Here is a 17,043-nt window from a genome sequence, read left to right as displayed (position 1 = left end):
GACTTCAACCTTTGTGGATCAGTGCTATGCTAAGGGCAATTAGATTTAACATCCCTGGAAGCTCCAAAGGCATTTTAAAGGACTCGCTCTTTTGTTCCAACTCTAGTGCTCAGAGAGGCTGAGACATTTTTGGAATAGGTTTTGATGGACTTACATGAAAATTTATATGACTAAGAATTGGATTTGTTCCTCTGGAATATTATGGATTATTTTTATGTTGGAATTACATAAGTGTGCAGAGCTGCATACAGTTGGCTTAATGCAGCTAAAAATATATCTCCTGATTTCCATTTGGAAAGGTAGCTGGATTTTTCCAGCTTCCCCTCTCAGTGGTGACTTTATAGTGTGTATGGGTTATAGATTATAGGAAAAATTGAAACACATACTAAAATCAAGGGGTTTAAAATGAATTAATATTTGATTATATCTTTGAGACGATTAATATTGATGCATGTCCTTCTCCACTCCTCATTTTGAACTGTATTGAAATCCCTTACAAATGAAACTTATTTCAGCAAGACCATCTGGATGTAAATGAGGACAGGAGTGGGCAGAGTGTGATAAGGCAGAAATCTCCAGGAGCTGGGGCAAAGGCCCACTGGTGCTTGTCCTGCTTTCCTACTGTGGCTCAAGTGCCTCTAGCACAGCAGAAATCACAAAGATTACCATGACTGTTGTAGGGAGCCATTGAAGATCACTAGCTAGTAACAACCGCCATCAGTTACATTACCCAAAGTTATCCCATCTCTTTCTGCTTCTTAGTCCTTTACCTATCCCTCTCTATAGTAGACTTTTTAGGACACTATACTATCAAAAAAACACTTAATGGAGAGAGATTTTTCTGCTATATTTTTGATGAAAAGGCTCTTGAAGTGCAGGGTGAGCTCTCTTGTTCCAAAAGACAACAGATTAGAAAAGCGTGGTCCCTTTATTGTAAACAATTGACCATCCCATCTAACATCAGCCTTCGGCATCTTTTGGTTCACTCAACACATTACAACACACCCTAAAGGTTTTTAGGACCTGAAACTGTGGTTCTGTGGGCAGTTTTGCTGTTTCCTGAGTAGAAGAGCTTGTGTGTATGATGACTGTATCAAGTGATAAGGCACATTGTCTCTCTGAGGGGATGAATGATGCAAATATACTGCAATAAAGATGAAAAAAGGGTGTCCCTGGAAATGAACTGCACACTTGTTATTTACCTAGAACAAGTACAGTGTAAAATTGAGAAGTTAATAGGGTGCTTCCATCAGGTTTTTAAATGCTGTGTAAGATGGAATATGTTTCACAGCATAAAACCAACATTCTACTTTTGTTTTCCTTCTTCTGTCCCTACCCAGTATGTTTTCTAAAATGGACATGTCACTTTGGGTGTATAATCTCATCATGTTTAGATTTGATTTAAATCCTGTCTTTTCTCAGCTGTGCTTGCTAATGGAATCACTCATGCTTTTTATACAGTTGATCTAATAATATTTTCTTCACTGCTCTCTGGCATTATTTTTTACCTATAGAAATCATGACAAAACTGGCAATATAAATTGAGTCTGCATTTTAATGATATTAATGGTGATTTTCTTTTGCTCTTGCATAAGGTGGGTTTTTATTTTCCTCTTTTTGTGCCATGGTCATTTTAATGTACTGTGGCATGAGCATGTGAATGACTTTTCAGTTGCAAGATTCTGTAAGAAGGAAGCAGACTTTCCCAATACACTTTGTCACTTAAACTGCCATCAACAGAATGTCCATCAGACATCTTCATTTTTTGCTTTTTATGTTATTAGTAAGATGGTCTAGTGGCCTGTGAACTGGCCACTCTCAATGCAAAGAGAATGGGGGCTCATCACTGAAAGCACCAGGTCAGGGACTTTCACCATTTTCTGATTTGTTGATTTCTTATATTTCAAATGGGAATTGATGAATAGACAATTTTTATTTAGTGACAATAGATCATTTTTTTTTTCTTGGATATAGCCAGAAAGAAGACAAATAATATACTGTAACACCTACTGGTTCTGTTTCATTTTATACTTGCACAACTTCTATCATTACTTTAATGGGTGTGGAGGCTGAGAGGCAAAATGAGCGTGTCCCTTAAGATTGAGTTTTCTCCTTATTTTAAAGGAGATACGAGATGCCAGCTGCTACCTCAGGAGAGTGAAGCCCTTTATAGAGGCAGCAGATGCAATTCAGCATTGCTCTATTGTGCTTCAACTTTGACCATGGAAGAGCTAGCTCTTGGGACAGAAAGTGCTCTGCTTCTACTCAGACCTTGGCACTTTTCCTAAAGGTACCGATTATAATGGTGTTTTTTGTGATATGGGCACACATCCATTATGAATTGGCTTGCACCCACCAACTCATTTTGTGCAGGCCATGGAACATGCATCAGATGGCAACAATTCCCATTGATGTGCAATGTTAGGGAAGTCTAGATTGTTACCAGCAGAACAATGAGCTCCATAGAACTGTTCCATTGTGCAATTATATGAAGTATGCTAAGAGAAAGTGCAGTTTCTCAATAATTCCCTCCTTTTTTTTTTTTTTCCCAAACCACAGGAATGATAGATTATTAATCATGATTAATACTCAGTTAGTTACTGTGAATTATAGGGGAGCGGTGCCTGGAAATCCCAGTCTGTTTGGTAAACTTCTTTTCTTGCATAATAGGAAACTTTCTTTGCATTTAAGACACCTAATATATGTCTTGACATAGATGAAGATTAAAGCAACGAAACCACCCATTTCATGTAATTAAAAGAAAAATTTAATGGATACGTACATTCTTAGTCCATTACTACTGAACATTTTTTGGTACTGTACAAGCATAACAATATGAGAAATACAATTGCAAACATCTTAATTGTTCCCATATTTTGCTTTCTTCCTGAGAACCAAACTTCTAGAGCTCAGCTTAGCACTCATCCTGAATCCCTAAGCACTGGAGTTAAGGCAGAGCTGTATGTCATCTTGACATTTGGAAGATATTGGTCATTCTGGTTGTGATTGCTTAAGAGAGTATGAATTAAAATGCACTAGGAAGCAGAGGAAAGTCAAAGGAGGTAACGTAATATGCTCCATCCCTGTATTTGGGGGTGTACATGGGCTATTTTTTGTCAGCCCTATATCTAAAGTGACTCATAATGTGCATGGAGTGTAAGGCACCAGAACAACATTATGGAAGGGCTCATGTTCAGTCGGAGAATTTAATTTCCTTTGACATAACTGGTCTTTAAACTTTTGGAAGCACCCTGAGGCCATTCACATTCAGTCCTGTGTGTGCAGTACAATATTTAGCAAATGACAATTTCTGCTGCAAAGAGTTTATGTCCTAATCTGTCCTGTGTCCTGAGAACCCAGTGAAAGGAGGTAAAGAGACATTTTCTTCTCAAGGATGAGACTGCTGGGTCGTTTCCAAGAGGAGATCCTTAGAGAGCATCCCATGGTCCCTTCCTGTAAAAGGTAGCAATGTAGCTCTTAGTTATGATCTCCGTCTCTCTCTTCCCCCAGCCAATCTGTCAGCGCATTTATGGTGCTGAGGAGAGGCGTCGTGTCGGAGTGATGTTCCCGTTTGCAAAATGGTAACTTCTATTTGTTGTTCTGGGGAGCTGGTTTCACACGCTGCGGAGCTGACATCTCTCCGGGAGCACAGCTGAGTCCAACATGTTCAGAACAGCCATCCACCCAAACGCCTCCTACTCAAGTGCTCAGACCTTCCTTCCTTCCCGATGAATAGAAAATACAGAGACAGACTTGAATTGTTCCAAATTATTTCTGTTTCACTGGAATGTCTACCCATGTTCAAATCTGATAAGTGGGTATTTATCTGGCCCAGGAAGTCAGTTTAGTGTGGGAATAGGATGGCTTTACAAAGAGGAAACCAAGTTTCTGCAACAGTTAATGGAAAGGTCTGACTGACTTTCTCTGGAGTCAATGTATTAAAGGGTTCCTGTGTGCCATGAAAATGCAATGTTGCAATCGATGATTTTATGACAGAAAACAAAATCATCATAAGCTCTGCTTCTACTACATTGTATGGAGTAACATGCTTTTCAAGGCTTCATTGCTCATACAGAAGGCCTCTCAAAATGTACTTCCTAAAACAGGAAACCGAGCAATGTGCCATTGTACACTTTAAGCAAGGAGATATTGCTGCATTATTTAGAATACCATCATTCCCTACCACAGCAGCTCTCAATATATCCCACTGAGTGATTCCATTCGTATTGTTGGGACATCCTGTCTAGCCATGTGGCTATGGCCGCAACCATTGTAATTCTGTTTTTGACCTGATCCATGCCCTAGAGTAGACATGACCTCAGTTTGCCAACCTATGGATTACAACATGGGAAAAAGCTCTTTTGAATAATGGTTCCTAGGAAAAAAGTTGAAAAAAACCCCAACCAAACCCCCAAACGTTTATGCCAGTATTGCTTAATTCAGCTTCATAGCTATTACATGGAGACCTCACTTGCCGTGGGTGATCCCAGTATGGTCAGTGTTTATTATTTTGCAGCCTCAGAGGTGGAACAAGACATTCTGGCTTGCAAGACAAGTTACCCATCTCTGTGTCCCTCACTGGCAGCATTTTGAGGTATGCCACTCTCTGGTTTCCTCTGTTAGGCTCCTTCCAGCCATTGCATGTGAAATCTGCCCTTTTGGACAGCAGTATCAAGAGCAAGGACTGCCAATGTGCATGTCTATTGGTATTTCTCTAAGAAACGGTATGTGGGGCAGATATCTCCCTTATCTGACTCTTAAATGCTTTGGGTCAGTGTCTTTATTCCTACATGCCCAGTTGCCACTCTGTTGAGGACAAGCTATGGTGGAAAGTGGAATGATCCAAGCCTCTGTGGCCGAAGAAGTTGCACTGAGAGTTTAGTTGTGAGGCTCACTATTTGGAGACTTCATGTCAAAAATCTGTGGGCGAGTACAAACCGGAGCATTAAAATTCAGCAGGGTGTGCAAAAACAGGTCTTCTGGGATAGGAATGTTTAGTGCTGTTTGGGGCTACGTCCAGACCCAGATGATCAGCTAGCACAGGTGTGGCAATTAAGGATTAATGACTTTGTTCCTTCAGGTGACTACAACTCATAATGTGATATCTCAATTAAAAGGAACCCTCTTTACTCCCCATCGATGTTCTGGAAGGAGCACAGAAACAAGGTGTGCTGGGCTTCTCACTGCATTTCTAAGGTTTGTTGTCCTTGGGTCACTAAGCTTTGTAAGATACCTGTACAAAGATCATCCACAGTTCTACCTACTTCTTATTTCCTGATTTTTTTGAAAAAATGAATTTTCCAGAACTAGGGGAAAAAAAAAGGAAATTCACACAAATTTCTGTTTCCATTAAATATTTGTGTGTTAGGAATACAGATTTGAAACTCAGATTATTAAACAGATTATTATTGTTTAATAATCATGGCTTTAATGATTTCAGCAATGCTGAGTATCCCACCATCTCATTCAGGATTCTTGTTTGGGATTCCCCAGGCACTTCTGCACTGAGATCATTGGGGTTTGCAGAGAAGTTTCAGTGCCTATACAAAGCAAACACTGTCTTTGATGTTAGTCTACAAATACCTAATGTGAGCAACCAACTCTGTGTCTTCCTCTGTGCTTAATACGTGCATTCTGCACCCTCAGGCAGCTGAATTTACATGCTTTTGTTGTCATATGTGTAATGTGCAATATGTATTTCCTTTTTATTAATCAGACCTGCCATCAGAAAAGAGATAGAGGGAGTTTGAAAGCACAGCCAGGATAGATACTGTCATTTTGCAATCTTTTGTGCACAGGTGGAGATGCCTGTTTCCACTAGAATGGGTGGCAATATTCTGCTGCTTGCAGAAATCTTACAAATGAAAACCAGGCAAAGGAGTTACTGGCTATCCGCGGGGTAATTCTCCTCTGGAAGTGTGCAGTCAATTCCCATTTAGGCTAATTACACTTAAGGAGCCCTTTCCTATAACTAATGAACAATAGGCATAACCTGTTATTACATAACCATAGGCACGCACATTAATACACTGTCGAATTGCACTACCCTGTTAAAATGCTTCCTCTACAAAATTCACTGGAGATTTTTAGAGACATTTGCTGTAATTACCGCTAGCATGGTTTCTAATTCATTTAATTTTCTTTTCTACCTAAACTGAGCATATAAGTGTGTTTTAAGCGATTGAATAAATAAATTTTTAATTATAAAATGATGCTATATCATACATTATTAATAATAACCAACAATGTGTAATATATGTTTAGGTACGAATCCATTAGGAAGATGAACTAATATATATCAGTCCTAAAATAATGTCCTAATTTGTCCTGTGTTTATGAATGGGGAAATCCATGTTTAAAGCAATTAGAGGTTTATAAAAGCCTTGGATTGACAGTGGGTAAAGCATTGAGCACGCTTGGCACTTAGGAATTCTGTTGTTGTCTACGGCAATGTAGAAGACCCTTTTTGCCCTTTATTGGTTTCAGCAGTTTGTGAAATCACACAACCAGGATGCTACAGATATACAGACCTTCAGAGTGAGAGCAGCATGATGCACATAGTCCTGATTGGCAAACACTCTGGTTATTATTGTTATCTCTAAAAAAACCCAACGAACCCTCCTTTGTACTCTGTCAGTTTACTTTCAGGTAGTTTTGAGGGATTTTGTCAATTATTTCCCTATTAGCGATAGCAGACTTCAGAAATCTCCATGGCAAGTTCCAGGCATTCACCAGTCTCATGGCAGGACTCAAAAAGACTGCAATCAATGTCACAGTCACAGTTGCAGTCATTGTTGGCGTGGTCTTCATTGGAGGTCTGGTAGTATCTATTGGATGGACAACAGGTATCTGTCAGCCAATGTTCACAGGTATCAGGCAGCATTATAAGAAAGTCCCAAAATTGGCAGAACAAGCAGGCCAGGATAAGTGTCGCACATTCATCTAAGAGAAAGGAAAAGCAGCAAGACATAAGAAAAAGGGCGTGCTTGATTACCTAGGCTTAGGCTAGTGGGACTACACAGAAATGAGATGTGAGGCAGCACACAGGGTAGACAAAAAATACAGTGATGACAAGTACTTCCATTGAGTCAAATGAAAGGATTTATTTTCTATGTCGTTTGTCTGGAAAAACAACAGTGGCATAAAATTGATTTGAATGAAAGTATTCTGTGGCAGTGAAGTTCAGAGGAACAAGTACTCTGACCAACTTTATGGTTGGACTTGATGTTCTTAAAGGCCTTTTCCTGCCTACATGATTCTATGGCTCTAGATTCTTAAAGTGGGCTATAAATTTCAGTACAGGAGTGACCTGCATGTGCAGGGATGCTCTGCAGGGGCGTTTGCAGCCTTGCAGGAGTGCAGAAGTGCTGCTGTTTTGTGGTGCCACATGTGCTACCTGACCAGTTGTCCTGGTTTCAGCTGGGAGAGAGTTAATTTGCTTCCTAGTAGCTGGTACAGTGCTGTGTTTTGGATTTAGTATGAGAAAAATGTTGATAACACACCGATGTTTTTAGTTGTTGCTAAGTAGTGTTTATACCAAGTCAAGGACTTTTCAGCTTCTCATGCCCTGCCAGAAAGAAGGCTGGAGGGGCACAAGAAGTTGGGAAGGGACACAGCTGGGACAGCTGACCCCAACTGACCCAGGGATATTCCAAACCGTATGACATCATGCTCAGTATATAAATGAGGGGGAAAGCTAGCTGGGGCTGCTGCTCGGGGACCGGCTGGACATCGGCCAGCCAGTGGTGAGCAATTGCATTGTGCATCACTAGTTATGTATATTCTAATGCTTTTATCATTATTATTATTTTTTTTCTTTTCTATCCTGTTACACTGTCTTTGTCTTAACCCACGAGTTTTCTCAGTTTTACTCTTCCAATTCTCTCCCCCATTCTGCTGTGTGGTGTTTAGTTGCTAGCTGGGGTTAAACCAGGACGCTAATGCACATGACACTGGAGTTTACTTTCTTTTCACAAAAATTTGCAATTAAAGATAATAATCACTGGGATGGTCATGTTATTCTAGGAAGGAAAAAAAAAAAAATCAGCAGAAAAAACCCCAAACAACTTTTAGGGGCATTTTTGCCTGCACACAGCATGCAGAACTGAATCCTTCTTATTTAAACATTTAAAATTTCTGTGCTGTAAGTCTGTTCCAGTCTGGATCAATCCTTGCTGGAAGTCAGTGCGCAAAAACCCAAAGCTTTTGTGGAGAGTGGGTCGGGCCCTCATGTTTCTAATGACATGAGTATCGTCTACATGACAGGTAGGTTGCCTAGCCAAAGACAGGGAGGAGAAGCAAGTCAGGAGAAGAGCATTTACAGTGGGCAGCGTGCTGACCGATTCTCAGCCCGGAGTCCTTCCACTTCTTCACCAAAGTGGGTTTCTCACCTCTTCATTCACAGACTTGTGAATTTTTGAAAGGAGAGAAAAGTTTGGAAACCAGAATCATCCTGGATGTGTGTCTAGAGCCAGTAAATATTCCTGAAAACTTGCTCACTGTGACAAAAACTTTGTGTTATATTTGTTCCCCTCAAAAATCAACTAATTAACTCCCAACCGTTCGAATTACAGCATCTGGGGAAGCTGCCTCCGGGTGCAGCAGGGCTCGGAGCAGGTGTGAGATTCTGACTGTGTGAATCCAGTTGGAGTGCAAAGACCCAGACCTTTCAATTTGTGTTTTTTTTCCCTTCTTGTTTTTGGAAAGGAAAAATGCCTTCAACAATATGAATGCCTTTTCATTGGTTCTTTCAGGAAAGCATATGGTTATAACCACATTTCTTGCCCTAGGATGACTAACTGTGAACTCATTCAACTGCATTGGTTCTGTTGTGGCATTTTCTATCTCACGTAACATAAAGTTCACTGCCAGGAACTTTCCAGAATTAAGCTTTTTTTTTTTTTTTTCTTTTGAAGAAAGCTTTCTTCATGAAAAACAAAATTAAAAAATCATTCCAGCTTCTTCATATATATATAAAAAAGAAGCAGTGAAAGCAGGTAGCAAGAATAAATAGCAGGTGGTTGAACTTGTTTCTAAGTAGCATATCATCACCAATGTTATCAGTTTTAATACTTATTTAAATATGTCAGAATCTATTTAAGTTCAGACAAGCACAACTAACTTCTAAGTCAGTTCTGTAGAATAAGAATGACTAGATTTTGGTGATACTTAGTAAATTCATGCTTATATTTTTTCCTAACTAAATGAACTGAAATGATTATAAAATTGAAACATTTAATAAGGTGATACTGCTGCATTTAATTGTATGAAATTTACACTGTAGAAAATGTAATCATTTTACCCAGTAGTCCTTGGTGTAATTAAGACTATTCTTCTTGGATATCTTATGTTTATGACATTTCCTTCCTATACATAGGTGTGAGGGATGAAACTCAAAATTATATATCAGTTAAGGATCTTTCAATATGTTTTCCCTCTCCAAAGATCTGTTTTCTAATAACATATTTTTCTCCTGAGTGTATTAACCATAATGGTGCTTATGTAATCTGAAGAGAATAGATCTGATTCGTAGGGCTTCATCCAGGAAAGAGAGCACACAAAAAGCACAAGATTTTAATAATAAAGTAATGTTTCAGCACAGAGTCTGTGATGTGCAGTAAAGATGCTTTTAAACTCCCATCAGAGCACACACCATGAACTGTGATAATGGATGTAACACATTTCGAAAAATCTGCATGTGCGAGGCTTTTTTGTCCTGTTTTAAGTGGGGTAATGTATATAAATAATAGATATTAGCAATTAAACATCCGTTCCTATGCATTCATTTATATATTTGAAAATAAATTAGCCACAAACTGCATAAAAGAAGATGCAATCTCCTGTTTTCTCTCGGTTTTCCCTGCTGTTTGTGAAACGGCATTACTGCATTTATCTCAGTGAGAACAATGACCTCAGCTCTCATTCTCTACATTAGTAGATTAATTAGCACAAAAGAAGAACTTCTAATAATTTTGCTTGCCTGCCTCATCTCTCAGTTTTCCTGCTCTTATTTGATGGCTGTCAGCTTACCCTCTGCTCATGCAGAGGATGCCCTGAACAAACCTGGCCCAAAGCTCACTGAACCCAGGATGGTCACCCTTGGTGAATCTGTGAGCTTTGGATCTGCTCCTCTCTGAGTGCAGAGAACAAAATAATTGCAGATTTCTTTAGCTATCTCTCTGCCTTCAGAGGTTTTCCATGCACCAGCAAACAGGATTTGGCCTCGTGTATGGGAACAAGCAGTAACTTGTCAGAGTAGAGTGAGCAGAGTATGCAGTGACAACCACAAATCTGGCTTCCTTTGGTTTCCTTGGCTTCCTTCCAGCCTTTAACATTATTAATTGAGCACAGATTGTTTGGGGTTTTTTTGTTAATTTCCTTCACTTTTAGCTTTTTTAAGGAGTATGAAATCTGTTATTTGCATCACATGGTACACACCTGTGTGCTAGTAATGGTTGAGGGCCTGATCAGATAGTCAGCAAACTGAGAAAATCGTGAGTGTCTGGACTAGAAGACAAGTTCCCTAATTGAAATAAATATTTCAGATCCTTCACTGAAATTAAATGTATTCTAATAGATGTATCAGAGACATCCCTTTTATTACAGGATCAGTAATATAATAGAGATGGTAATGGTTCCTGGAGAGCATGGTGGTTTATTGTGATGATCTGTATTTAGAAATTCTTTATTTAGGAATTGTTAAATGGTATACATGATAAATCCCAACTCCATTGGGTATAACACACTAATCCATTATTGTAAAAGGCACACATAAAAAACTTCAAAAACGCTTCGCAGAAGCCGCTTTTATCACATCCACTGGAATAACCAGGAATAGCTGGTTCCTAGCGTAAATCCACTAAAATCAAGGCTGTTATACAATTTAGCTTAACAGGAGTCATGCCCGTTGGTCTGTAATGACTGTCCACAGCCCATTCTACTCCTTAACTCTTGGTTATACTCTTGTTTCTGAAACTCTTTCAAAAAATAGTGCAGGTATTGAGCTCTGACTTGTGCTTTTACATGATAAAACAGGTCAGCTCCTTTACAGAAAGGTAAGACAGCTCTGATCATTAGCCCCAGAGCACATTATGTTTTAGCAATGTTGATTTGTGAAAATGCACTTGAACTATTTCGTGTCTGCTGCAGTTATGGTTTGTAATTACCTTTCACAGTGCTTTGTTTTCAAATATGCTTTTTCAAAATGCAGAGCATACTGAACTAACTAGAAGTCCTATCCATATGTATCCACCTGGTCCAGTCATCAGAGTTTTCTGCAGAAGCAGGGCAGATTATGAAGAGAGCTCCTCGTCATGACTCATGTGAGTTTTGCAGTGTAGTCAGCAGAGGGAGGATTTGGTGATGGGTCAGCAGAATAGCAGGGTTGCATGTAATGGTCCATACAAGAACTGCATGTACAAGTCTGTAGAAGTAATATGCTGACCACCAAATGCAGTATCTGTTCAGCAACCACAGCAGCTGCTGTACTACCAATGGCAAAAGCAACAACTTCTGCTATTGGGGAGAAATGTGTCCATCTGTTTATCTGATACAGACACTAGTACCTCTGTGTAAACACTCATTACAAAAGTACAAATGCACTGTTGCTCAATTGGCTTTAAGCTCCTCTTCTATGACTTTAATATCACTGATAATTGAAAGTCCTCTTCTGCAGATTCTCATCAATCACAAAAATGTTGCAGGGCAACTTAGTGCTGCTTTTGGCTATGTTCTTGAACCTCTTGTTCAGCACGTAAGCAATTATTTCAAGCTAGATAGACAAAGTGCTTTTGCAATGGGCATTATTTAGACATCAGCTTAAATGTGATCTGTTTTATAAAACATACCGTCGCTGTCTCTCTGATGTACTGATGCGTCATCTTCAATGTAAGCGAATTCTGTGCATTTCTCCAGGGAAGCAATGGACGATGTGCTCGCATTTGAGAATTTCTTCTCATTTTTGGTAACCTTTGATGAAGTGTCTGTGATGCTGAATTCTGTGACAGAACTCATAACCATGCCTTTCATAGGCTTTTCATCTGTATGTTTTTCATTTGCAAGCTGGTTATCTGGTGGGATTAGGGAAAAAAAGAAAAGACTTGTTTGTGATACTAAGACAGAGATCTGAAAGAACAACATAGGCAGAATCTCCAAGCCTACAGTTGTTTACTTCCAAGGCCTAACCTTACTTACCTAAGGATTTCAGTCTCTTTATGCAAGTAAAGTTAATTCATAGCATAGGTATTTGTGAACTTGCATTCTATGGTTTTCTTTTAATCCCAGTGGATTTAGAGGCAAAGTAATAATTCACTTCCACTGGGTAGGATCAGGTTGGAGAGAGAACAGAACTATTGCCTCAGTTGACATCTCTTTTGAGTGTGATATCCTAACTTCAGTTTGCGATATGAAAGAAGGCAAAACAATTATCTTGTTATTTTTCAACAGCAGCTCTGTTTCCCTAAATTTACAGCCAACAGTGTGCGTGTAGGTGGTACCTAGATGCAGATGTGCCAGCACTCCATGGCTCATAAGCTTGTAGCAAAGAACGCCAGATGGTCTCTGTTTAACATCCAGATTCATTATTTCGTAACTTCATCCACACTTGTGTTGCTGGCCTGGAAGTCAACTAGAAGATGGGATACTTCACATGCTGTCAGCGTGCCAGAGAGGCAGCTCGAAAACCAGATGGAGAGCTTAATTTTAAGCCCCAACTAGGGGAAAGGTTAAGAAGAGTTCTGAGCTCAATTTATTCTTGAAGAACTTCTCAGGCACAGATAAACACGAACTGATATATAGTTTCACTTACTCTCTGAAGTGATCAAGAGGCCAAGAAACACAGTCATTCTCTCTATGGGTGGGATGAGAAAACCTCTTCAGTTCTTATCTACAGCTGATTAACTCCTGTACCTCACACCAAGCACAGCCTCACTTTTTATCTTAGTTAAATCTTGTGATATGCTTCCTCTTGAGCTATGTACAGAAAATCAATCTTTACAAACATCTCAGTTTTGCAAACATTATTTTCTGAGAGGAATAGCAAGTGCTCTAAGATAGTTAGTGTGCTCTCTCCTGCAAGGAGCCAGAAGAGAGACCCTGAATCTCTCTTGTTTTTCAGGTATCTTTGAACCCTGATATATATTAAAGGAAAGCCAAGAAAAGAGAGTTAGAGAGTGAAATCTTGATGATACTGCAGTTATGTCCTTAGTATCCTTGATGGGAAAAGGAGGAAACGTCGATGAGACGGGTGGATTCCAAGATAGGTGAAAAAACACTGCGATCATGGGGCTCATAGTGGGGGGAGGCGAGGATTTGAGGTTTAACTGGTGTCCAGTGAAGACCACCAAGATAGTGAGGGGTCTTGGGGCATATGATCTACCAGGAGAGGCTGAGGGCACTAGGCTTGGTTGGCCTGGAGAAGAGAAGGCAAAGAGCGATGCTGGGTGCTGTCTTCCACTTCATAGCCAGGGTAGTGGAGAAACCAGACCCCGGCTCTTTCCAGCAGTGCAGAGAAGTAAAAGGACAAGAGGCTGCTGTCATAAGCTGTGCCCAGGGCAACTGGGATTGCATTGCATTTTGTATGGGTACAAAATCTTCATCATGGTAAGTATAAAGTACCTGGGCAGCCCCCAGCAAGGCTGAGGGAGTGTGGAGAGCTCAGCTGGGTACAGATCCCAGTAACTGCTCTTTCTGCAGTTAGCCATGCTTTGAATCAAAGGCCAGATGAGGTCCCTTCCAAGCAAATTTCTTTATAATTTTTATGATTCTATTTACTTACACAGTGAGTCAGCAATTCATTTAAATTTTTACTCATAGTCAGATTTCATGCCGTTTTAGATCATCTTCGTGTGGTGAAATATGTAGAAGCAGAAAAGCTGCTTAAAAGTTAGCAGAGTAAGATCTTGGGAGAGGATAATAAGAAATACTAAGCTATCATATTCATTTTAACTTGAAATCACTGCTTTAAAAATGTGCATTGGCAGAGGTTTGGGCTTGAATTTGAACTTGTAATACTGACAAAGTCTACTATGAGGGAAATGTGTATCTTCCCTGTCCTGGAGACTTTACAGGTTGGCCTTAGGCAGAGAACGACCAGTGAGATAAAGAAGTGGAAGGAAGGAAATGGTAAGACAGCAGTGGCACAGAGAGGGGTCTTAGAAACTTATACCTGTCAGGTTTTGTTAACATTACGATGAAGGAAAGCCACAGGCAAGACTTGAGAACAGCAGGAGAAGAGGTGGTTGCTCTGGGTGTGAACCAGCAGTGCAAAGCGCAGTGGTGCTTACCTGCAGATTGTACACTGGGTTGTAGGAAACCAGCATCCTGGGCAAGCTAAGTCTGATTTTACCCATTTGTGATAACTTGTTGATGATTTTCCCCCCAGAGTAAGTAAATGCAGCTTTTTTCCACCCACTCCCCCTTCTTGACCATCCTTTTGAGACCAAAATGAAAATTCATGTATTTCGGATGTACTTACATGCACAGTAACCACTGTGTGTTTTCCAGTGTTTCTAAGTCAATGACGTACCACAATTTTTCCTGCACTTTCATTCACCAACATAGTGTCTCCAAGAAAAGTTGTGCTAATTGAAGTAGCAGAGCTCTGGAGGAAGCAATGTCCTATTTACGCATTGGATTTGTTTGATAATAATTGATTTGTGAGCCCAAAAGACACATACCCCACCTGTTATTCAGGTGCCAATCTTACAAATGGATCTTGCTTGTCCAGGTTGAGAGCTACGCACAGGCTGAGCAGTTGAATACAACAGATCAGATTGAAAGGCCTAGGCAAGAATGACGATTTCTGTAATTTTCCACTTTCAAAATTGGCCCAAAGGTCTAAACTGGATATATTTTAAATTACAATGTATCTGTTGATTTCCCCATTTCTGCAACAATACAATGGCCCACAGAATGCATTTAAGCATTCAACAAACGAGACTGAAAAAAAATCAGACAGAAGAAATCAGTAAATGCCAGACTAACATTTACTGTATCCACTGACTTCTACTATTCATGCTTCCAGTCAATTTTTATTCTTGAAGTGCTGTTGAAGAGAAATCAAAACCAGAAATAGAAAGGCATAGACATAACCTGAATTTTTCAATACAGCACCATCAAACAAAAGGGTAACAAAAGCTGTCATTCAAGGACTCTTCTGTTTGTTAAAGCATACTACATCTTTGAAAATACAGTACATTTTAGTGTCAGACTCTTAGTTTGAAAAGCTCCCTTTCAGTAATGTTATACTTGTCTTGCACAGCTAGATCAAGTCTTCATGCAATCACTGTAACAACCAACTTGCTATGACAAGCGAGATCCTTGCTTCCAGAAAACAGTGCGATAGAGGCTAAAGCAGTGTACAATTATAGGTCTCCGTTTCATTTTTATGCAATTACCTTCAGTTCAGCTGTGGGTCCATCTACATTATGTCTTTTATCAATTTTATGTTTGCACAAAGTGTCTAAAGAAATAAAAATTATGCTAGACGAGCATTAAGAAAAGGTAGTTAGCACTTTTTTTTCCTTTTATAGTTTGTTTCTGCATGGAACATGTAGGTTGAGGGTTTGAAACAAATAAATGGAGCAAAATAGGATTTAAGAATATATTATGCACAACTGATATTATTTAAGATTACTGCTAAATGAGAATGTAAACCAAAAAATATTAAATTAGAATCAGAGATGGGCAGAGGGTCAAACTTTGTTACTGTCATTTAAGAGCCTGTGTTCAGCTCCAGCTATGCACAAATATCTGTGTTTGTAACATGTAAAAACCATCCGCTGAAGTGAATTAGAAAGGAAAAAGACGTGTATCATGATGAAGAAAGCTCAGATTATTCAGTGTTAGACTGTTAGGCAAAAGCAACTAGAGGTAAACCCCCACAATGTGCCATTTTTAAATGGTATCATGAAGTAGCAGCTTTCTCATACAGGGAAGCTGGGGCTTGCCCTGGCTGTTGCAGTAGGACTGGGATCATTCACCCATGTTTGTATTAAAGATAGAGATAGTCTCAAGACTCACATTAAATTCTATTTTTTTTTAGTTGGATGACTCAGGTGGCTGACTACAGAGTCTAAATTCATGAAAGCACAAAGTAAATCACTTACTTTCCACTGATGCCTGCCTCAGATCCCTCTGGTTAATAGTGAGGAGCAGTGATATGAGGACCGGTATTTACAGTAGGGCCCCTGACCTCTGTTTCTCTTCATTGGCTTAGGCACAAACCAGGGTCTTGCAGCCCTTGAGAATAGGAGACTAGAGTTTCCTAGCAAACTTTTGAAAGTAGCTTTTATATAGTGGCATATAAGAGCTCTAAGTCTGGTTTTGGCAAGGAACGGGGGATGAGAGGTGCTCTGTTCTGCTGAAAGGGGACTGCAGCAACATAGATAATGCTAAAGATCTGTTCAGAGCAACTAGTTAGGGAGAGTTGCCACTAAAAGAGAACTGGTTTATCACCCTATGTAGGGCTCATGGGCATCTTAGAAGCAAAGGAGAAGGGAGCCTGTGGCTGTACTTGCTGGTGTCATTTGTTCCAAATCCATCCTGGCACCTCAGTGGCAAGGAGTCCCAAGGTCTAATGGTGAACTGTGGAAAACTCTAGCAGCCTAGAATGTGTAACTTGTTCATTTCAGCGTGAGCCATCTTCATGTAGCAGTGCAGTGGAAGAACCAAAGGAATGCCTGGCTGATCTCCCTGCCATTCGTTATCCCATGCACTGCTGTCGCTACCTGTCTATTTAATATATCACATAGCCATCACTGAAAGACCTGTGTGCCATGCCCATTCAGTCCTAAGATGAAGCAGGCAGAGCTACATCAGACCTGATGGATGATAACTTGTAAGTATAAAGGCTTGAACTGAACTCATTTGGTTTGAAAATGAAACCCAAACCCCAGGTTTCAATAGCCATGTTTCAAAGAAGAAAAAGTGAAAAGAAAACCAAAAAAATTTTTCTTGACACTCTAAAGGACACAATTGTCTCCCAGCAGCAATGTGAAGGGATGTCACGGTTATCTCTGCATGGTGTGAAACATGCATGGGGCC

The 17,043-nt window shown here is 39.8% G+C and overlaps 1 protein-coding gene across 1 annotated transcript in view; it reads right to left on the bottom strand.

Moving 5' to 3' along the window:
• Nucleotides 1-6,682: 6,682 nt before the first annotated feature.
• MDFIC2 (MyoD family inhibitor domain containing 2) overlaps nt 6,683-17,043 on the bottom strand; it is a 45,744-nt gene continuing 35,383 nt past the window's right edge. Inside the window, exons 4-5 of the mRNA XM_030501846.1 lie at nt 11,847-12,068; nt 6,683-6,942 (exon numbers count right to left, since the gene is read on the bottom strand). Coding sequence (XP_030357706.1) covers nt 6,683-6,942; nt 11,847-12,068 — 482 coding nt within the window. The remainder of the gene's footprint in view (nt 6,943-11,846; nt 12,069-17,043) is intronic.

The sequence above is a fragment of the Strigops habroptila genome, chromosome 11 (genome assembly GCF_004027225.2).
Source record: "Strigops habroptila isolate Jane chromosome 11, bStrHab1.2.pri, whole genome shotgun sequence".
In the NCBI taxonomy this organism is placed as follows: Eukaryota; Metazoa; Chordata; class Aves; order Psittaciformes; family Psittacidae; genus Strigops; species Strigops habroptila.
Note: the sequence above shows the minus strand (reverse complement) of the source record. Positions and strands in the feature narration are given on the sequence as shown.